Source organism: Dicentrarchus labrax, unplaced genomic scaffold, assembly GCF_905237075.1.
Source record: "Dicentrarchus labrax unplaced genomic scaffold, dlabrax2021, whole genome shotgun sequence".
Lineage (NCBI taxonomy): Eukaryota > Metazoa > Chordata > Actinopteri > Moronidae > Dicentrarchus > Dicentrarchus labrax.
Window position 1 is genome coordinate 9,207,971 of NW_026136723.1, and position 7,915 is coordinate 9,215,885.

At 40.4% G+C, this 7,915-nt stretch overlaps 2 protein-coding genes and 1 long non-coding RNA gene across 3 annotated transcripts in view; all 3 read right to left on the reverse strand.

The window, feature by feature from the left end:
• The window catches only part of LOC127357624 (uncharacterized), a 340,815-nt gene that overhangs the window by 8,297 nt on the left and 324,603 nt on the right, over positions 1-7,915 (reverse strand). The window lies entirely within an intron of this gene.
• Positions 651-2,516, reverse strand: LOC127357618 (gap junction beta-3 protein-like). Its single transcript, XM_051389930.1, has 2 exons — positions 2,426-2,516; positions 651-1,875 (listed from the first exon to the last, which is right to left on the reverse strand). Exon 2 carries the CDS (start codon positions 1,783-1,785, stop codon positions 1,054-1,056), a length of 732 nt encoding a protein of 243 aa, XP_051245890.1. The 5' UTR covers positions 1,786-1,875; positions 2,426-2,516; the 3' UTR covers positions 651-1,053.
• Positions 3,921-5,504, reverse strand: LOC127357617 (gap junction beta-4 protein-like). Its single transcript, XM_051389929.1, has 2 exons — positions 4,452-5,504; positions 3,921-4,315 (listed from the first exon to the last, which is right to left on the reverse strand). Exons 1-2 carry the CDS (start codon positions 4,985-4,987, stop codon positions 4,036-4,038), a joined length of 816 nt encoding a protein of 271 aa, XP_051245889.1. The 5' UTR covers positions 4,988-5,504; the 3' UTR covers positions 3,921-4,035.

Genomic DNA, 7,915 nt, shown 5'->3' on the forward strand with positions numbered 1-7,915 from the left:
TGCTTTTATTTTGAAACCGCGGTTGCTAATTAGCCGTTGTGTTGAACTTCTACCTTGATGTGGCAGCACAGGTGCACCTGTTAGCACCTCCCTCTCTATTGTGGTAGAAATAAGTATATTCATAAAGGCTTTTATTTCTTTAAAATTATGTTTGTATGTTTGTAAGGATGTTAACTTATTATGCTAGTTCGGGTGTCAACACCTGGATCAAAGCCTGGAAAAACACGCCAGACAACTGTGCTGGCATAAGACCAGATACCAGTTTGAATAGTAGGCTAACTTATTAATGTATAAAATCAAAATTTGTAACAACAATACAATAGTTCAATACTTTGATATCTATGACTATGTGATTCCATAGGTAGAAGTAGAACAGAGGCTATAGTTTGGGAATATTATAGGAATGCAACATTTCCTTAGCAGTACAATAACCATAGAATAATTGAAATCGGAGAGGGAATCATGTTTTCTGAGGGCTTCACGTCTCTCACAAGGCAATGTAGTATGCATTTAGTGCCACCAGGTGGAGAAATGGCGCCATTAAAGAAGGAGAAAGCAGGTTTTAGCCCTCTAATTTATGTAGTGTATGGATTACCATACAGTCAATGGCATAGACTGTATCTGGGTACATGAACGTACATTTGCTGTGGTTTAATCAAAGCTGCCAAAAGAAAACTTTATTTTCAGTGCTTTGACAACCTTTTCTAGGGATTACAAAAAAACAAAACAAGTAGTTTTGGGTATTATCAAGATAACAGTGGTTACAAATATGAGCAATTCTTCAGACTTCATTTAATAATGATCAACTACTTCATAATGTACAGCAGCCAAAATGACTCAGCTTTCTTTTGGTGCTGAAATATTTATTACACTTGTGGAAAAACAATTCTCATATCATTATAGTGCATAGAATTGTTTGTGTCAAAATACAATGTATTTATATTACATATAAAATTATATATAAAATTACAATGAAAATGGGAAAAAGGATCACCCTATAGTAAAGTAATTAGAGGTATAAGACGAATCATCGATTGCCTATACTGACTCTCGTTATGATGTAAGAGATGACTTGCAGCCATCACAGTCCATGTCAGGGCGGACTCTTCTAGACGAGGTGTGGACACTGCCTCGATGTTTAAGATTCACCATACGGGAAGCAATCAGATACAAAATCTCACAGATGTTGAGCACCACACATATGACGGACGCCCCCACCATGAAGTAGGTGAAAATGGTCTTCTCAGTGGGTCGGGATATGTAGCAGTCCACCATATTCGGACAGGGCTTGACATCACATTGGACCTTCCTGGGCAGCTTGAAGCTTTCGTAGATGTAGTGGAGCAAGTAGAGAAAGGTGACCTCAAAGGTGGTCTTGATGAAGAGGCTCATCAGATAAGTCCACCATAGGCCGCCATGCTTTTGGCCTGTGTTGTCGTACAGGCGAGTGTTCTCACCGTGCTTGACTCGGTACTTGCGTTCCCGCTCTTCCCTGTAGGCCACGTGCAGAACCACCATGAAGGAGGGGCAGGTGACAAAGATTAGCTGGAGAGCCCACAGGCGAATGGGGGAGACGGGGAAGTAGTAATCGTAGCAGATGTTGGTGCAACCCGGCTGGCGGGTGTTGCAGTCGAAGTGTCCCTGGTCGTCGCTCCAGACCCGCTCGGCGGCCACCACGAAGACCAACACCCGGAAGACAAAGACCACTGATAGCCAGATACGTCCGAAGGCAGTGGAGTACTTGTTGACTCCACTGAGAAGACCCTGGAGAAACTTCCAATCCATGACTTCCGCTTTGATTGGCTTCTTATGACCCTAGAAGTTTAGAAGTCTTTCTTTAAGTGTTGCAGGGGGGAAACTTTATAAACTGGGGTGCTAGAACACAACAAAAAGAAAAGACAGTTATTCTATTATACATGAAAATACATGTTTTTTAAGGAATGAAATAACACAAAAAAACATTGATACAGTGCATAATCAGCTTTGATTTAACAAAATATTCTGTAATGTTCCAAATATTTCAATTTTAAGATGTGTTCTCTTTTCTCATCAAACCATTTCTTTGACAGCTATGAAACCTCAATCCCCTCTCCTGCATATCACAGTTAAAATAATTTTCACTTACTTATAAAGTTTAGCGCTTTGAAGAAAGATGCTTTTAATAATTGATGAAACACTTCAACATATAAACCTTCCACGGCACAGAGGAACACTTGGTTTCAGCCTTATACACTTTTAGATAAGTCTTAGGTGAAGCTTGAAGGTAAGAGTTTCGTTAAATGTTCACTCATCCTTCATCCGAATGTAGTAGTCCACATGGACCTGTACTCTTAAATTTCCCATTCTTTGCTTTGCAGATAGTCTTAAAACTGAATATAACTCACCCAGAATATACAAAACCATGACTGAAAATGTCTCAGCTTACCAAAGAAAACAGGTCTTCCACTCAGTCCATCATGTTCCTTGTCTGGGAAATTGTCAGGCAACCTCTCTCCTGCAGTGGGTCTCTGATATTGACTGGGTACAAGAATTAACTCTTGGCCATAATCTAGAGGTGTGGCCACTTTTTGGCAGCCATTCAGAATTTACCTTTAAACCTCCAGCTACTCCTTGTCAGCATAAATTTATCTTAGAACTTACACTCAGCGAAGCCAAGAGCTTTAAATTCACTTTTACTATGCTGGTTTTATTGTGATGTGGTACCCTTACTGAAATTGGTGAATACTGCAAAAATAAAGTCCAAGAAAACAACAAAAGACATATCAGTGGTTTGACCAAACAAGGAAATCAGTTTCAGAGAGTGACTTTGTGCAAATAAATATAGGTGATACAGTACAAGGAAAAAACCAGTGGACCTTAAGAGACCTCATTTAGGTGTGTTTGTCTACTCTGATCACCACGTTTTGTGGCAGGTGACTTGGTATCAGGTCCATTAGGCAACTGTGATGTAGAGATATTCCCCTTTGTAGCTTTTGATTAATCAGCGTTAAACAGGGCCACCACCTACCATTTGTTTGCACGAACACTCTGGGACCATTGGCACCCGAGATATGGAGTGCCAATATCGTAAAATCAGATATAAGAAGAGTTTGTTTGTTCACTTTCTCAGGTAAGAATGTGCTACTGCCACTGCCTTATTAATACACTCCGTTTTATGATACTGCCCTTTACAAATCTACTCTCTGTCCTCTGAAGGAATGCAGGATGTGGTCATTGAGTTGGTGTGAAACTTGGTGTAGGAGTGGTGATTTTATCAACTTTTGTCAATAATGTTACTCCCATCAGTAACTACATGTAGATTTTGGAGCACCTTTTTTTTTCCTGATTGCTTTTGAACAGGTTGTAATCCACCTTTAGCTCAATTTACTCTATACTGCACCCATCTGTGTGTGCATGTTGTAGGTTCATTGAAGATATCTTGGACATTTCACAAAGCCCTCATTTGAAAAAATGACCTGAATGATACACAGGTAATCAGTTTCATATGAAAGATTTCCAAACCTTTTCATACAGGTCTATACTTGAATAGTGTGAGAGGAATAAGTGGCAAAGAAAATTTCACAGGATGGTTGTTTATTTTAGAAAATTCAATCTTCATTTCTTGGTTAAGTTCATGACATGATGTGTTTTCATACAGAAGTGTTTGCCTCAATTCTAGCTTGTATTAAACACACCCACACACACTGCAGCTCTCATATCTCAGAATAAGTACAGCTGTTTTATTTTTTTGCTCAATACAGATAACAAAATAATCTCATGTAACAAATAATCATATAAATATTTAAAGCAAATCACCTTTAGTGTATATCAGTTATTTCCGTATCACAAGCCTTTAAAACAAATACATGTTCAGCTTTACAGTATTAAGGGACAACAACAGTACATCATTTTCATGTTAAAGAAAAAATAAAGACATGACCTTTGTAAACAACATTTTCTTTAATTTTGCAGATTCCTTGCCACGAATACAAAAGCTACCTAACATCATTTTTACCTTAATTTTCAAGTCAAACTCATTAACATGATGCATGTCTCTCAGGAGACTGCAATGCTGTATGCTGGGGCTGAACTCTGTATACCAGCTTCTCCGTTGCCTTTGTCAACCGCCTTGGGCTCGTTGTACGCTGAGTTCTCCTTCCCAGTGAGAGGAGTTCTGGTCATCATGAAGGAGTTTTCTCTTGCTGAGCGGGGTCCTCCCCTGCAGCACTCCCAGAACCTCTTCCCACACAGGTAGAAGACCTCGCAAAGAGTGAGGAAGATGCACACAAAGCTGGTCACCACCATGAAGATGGTGAATATTTTTTTCTCTGTGGGCCTGAGGAATACATGGTCAGACATGAGACAAATAACGTTAGTTTAAGATTGATTAACTCCTTTATAAGCCAGAGGCCTAGCTCAGCCATTGAGATTACAGAATATTTAACAATTTAGAACCTTAGCGGTACCCTTACCTGGCAATGTAGCAGTCCACTACATTGGGACATGGCTCTTCGTTGCATTTCACCAACGGTGGGAAGAAAGTGGCCTCATAGATGTAGAACAGCAGGAAGACAAACACAGCATCCACCGCTATCTTAAACATCAGGCTAAAGAAGTAGGTCCACCAAAGACCCCCTCGCTTCTTCCCTGTGTTATCATACAGAGGGGTGCAGTCTTCTCCGTGCTTCAGCCGATGTTTGCGCTCGCGTTCCTCTCGGTAAGACACATGGAGTGTCACGAGAAGGGACGGACAGGTGACAAAGATCAACTGGAGGGCCCAGAGTCGGGTGTAGGAGATGGGGAAGTAGTGGTCGTAGCAGACATTGTGACAACCAGGCTGCCGCGTGTTGCAATCAAAGTCCTTTTGCTCGTCACCCCAGACCTTCTCACAGGCCACTAGGAAGACCAAGAGCCTGAAGATGAAAACGATGGCGAGCCAGATGCGACCGAACGCTGTGGAATACTTGTTCACCCCGCTAAGGAGGCCCTCAAGGAAGGCCCAGTTCATGGTGGTATTTCAGATGTTAGGTTGGACCACCTTGAAGAAGTAGAAGCCCCAGTGACCCCAAAATGTGGCAGGCACTCTGCTGAGTGCTCAAATACAGGTGGCTTGGACACAAACTGAAGTGAGCATGTCGGGCACAAAGGCTCTTTAATATAGTACTTATACTGCCTTCTTGGCACAGGCTGAGAGGGAGGGAGGAACATCGAACAAAGCAAACATAGACTCATTCTTCTGCTACACTCACTAGTGGAACTGGCGATAGCAAACACTTTGATTAAGAGGCAGGAAAGCCATAGACAGGCAGAGAGATTGCTAGATACTAATAACACATGAGGCCAATGCATTGCTGTTCAGGCTATTACAAGTTCCTGTAAGTTAAATACAAAGCATTTAAGCAAATAGCTTGACATTTTGAGAAATAATAATTTGCTTTCTTGCTGAGGGTTTGATGAAAAAATTTAAGATATGAAGCTTAGCTTATTAAGGCGAAACAGCAGGCCTGACTCTGTCCAGATGAAAACAGAATCCACCTACTACCACCACTAAAGCTCACCAGAGGCAGATTTAGCAAATAAAATTACAGTATATTAATTAGTCTGTCAACAGTACACTATGTTTATCAGCCTCCATTTTGCCCCCTCAGAATGACGGTTCTCAATATTGAAGTTATATAAATATCATCACGGAGGTGGTGGTCCGCGGCCTGGCCAAAAGAGAAAATATATAACGGCATCAGCCAGAATCAAGTATTCCTTTGGGTTTAGACCGCAGACTGCATATGGTTTGGACATTGTCTGTGTCTGTCTGTGTGAAGCTGGACAATCAAATCTAGTTATATTAGATTACTCAGCAGCAGATATTCACTCTCTCCAGCACACAGGCTGTCTGCGAGGTACAATAATGTGAGGCGCCCATGTCTGCAACCTCGGAGAGTGGGCGGCCCAGGGGAACGTCCAGGGGCCCAAGAGACAAATACAAGAAATGTTGCCAAACCTTGGGGACCAAGAAAACATCTGACATGATACTCTCCAGACACTGGAGCACTATTACGTCACAAAACTGCAAATGCATGAACAGGTGAGCTGTACAGATTTAAACCCACCGGTTAGAAAAAAGGTTGAATGCTCATCCCACTTAAAACTTCAGAGGCTAACGCGCCACATCAATAACAATTCATTTTACCTTCACATGCTGGTCCTCTTGGTTATCAACCATTATATTATCCAGTTTGATGTCAGAATGGAGTTTAGTACCTTTCAGGGCATTGAACTACAAGCAGCTGCAGGGACAGTGGAAAACATGCCAAGGTTTCAGCTAGTACAGAACATGGCTGTCACTTTTTATGCAAAATTTTACACCACTGTTAATTTTCAAATTTTGATCTGTAATCACCTGTTTGAATTTAAGAATTGTATAAGCAGTGCAGACCGTGCATTGTACTCCAGTGTGCAGGATTCCTAAAATGCACTCCCCGAACCATTGCCCCTGTTGACCTAAATAAGCTGGGTTATTGTTTTTCTCTTTGCCAACGCAGATCGGAGAAAACTGGCAAACTGCGCTGAACAGATAAACATGACACCAAACCATCTGGAAAGTAATGGGAGGAGGGATTTTCAATTTGACACCTTAGAGGAAAATATGGTGAATGCCTGCGGCTGTTTGCTGTGTGGCAAATGTTAGCTTGTCACTCAGTGGATTGACCACCACTGAGCACAACAATTTTGATTACACATTTATTTTAGGATATATATTTTGATATTTTGATTTAAGGTCTAGCACACAACAATTTGGATACTTTTTCCAGAAGTAATTTATGGTTATGGTGGTGACCGTTCCTGTAACTTTACCTAGTGGACAATCCCACTGACCCCAACTTCACGCAGTGATTGGTCATTCAGGTGTGTGGAAGTGAGAAACTAGGCCAGGTCTGCCTTAAGCCCTGTTCTTTTCATTCTTTATCCAACTACTTCTGTTACTTTTTCTGTCACAGTGCCTTCCAGGAGAGACTGGGTGCTGTAATTGTAAAGATAGTGAGAAAATAGTGAGAAATGCCGTCACAATTACCCAGAGCCCGCAGTGACTCTTTCACAATGCTTGTTTGGTCCCAACAGACCAAACCTCAAATGACCAAAGTAATTTTAATTATTACAATAATTAATAAAATTATTAAAATTATAACAATAATTTAAAGGAAAAGCAGCACATTATTACATTTCTAAAGTTTCTGCACAAAAATGACTTAACAATTATTAGAATATCTATATCGATTATCCGAATACTAGTCAGCTGCACTTATACATTTTCTGATGTTTTGTGTGCTTCATTTGTAAAGTAACTAGTAACTCACTCAATAACAATATATCCTTTTGAAGTGTATTGGAGTAGAAGTGTAAAGTGGCCCGAGATTAAAATACTCAAGTAAAGTACAAGTAGCTCAAATTTGTATTTTAGTACAGTTCTTGAGTAAATGTTACATTCCACCACTGGCGAGATCAAATCCTTCACTGTCAACTGTATTTTAGAGAAAATCTGAACATTGTGAAGGATTCATCCCACAGCAGCAGCAGCATCTGAAATCTCAAATGAGTTTATAAGTAGTGTGATTTCAGAGAGATGTCCAAAATGCAGAGTGCCACATCAGAAAACTGCAGGTATGTATTGGGGAGTACATCACAGAACATTTTTCCATTATTATTATCATAATTATTTTTTACTCTCTCTTTTTTTTTTATAGATCTCCAATAAATGCTCGCAAATCAAAGCTTATAGCTGCAGACAAACGCACTTCTGTGCTGGGTGGTGCTAAGTCAAGGCAGACAGAGTTAGTGACATTTTTCTTTAGCCAACCAAAATAAAAGAATAAACTAACTTCTGTTAGTGTTGAAACTAGGCTACTGCTAATGTTTCATACACTATATATGTGTATGAGCA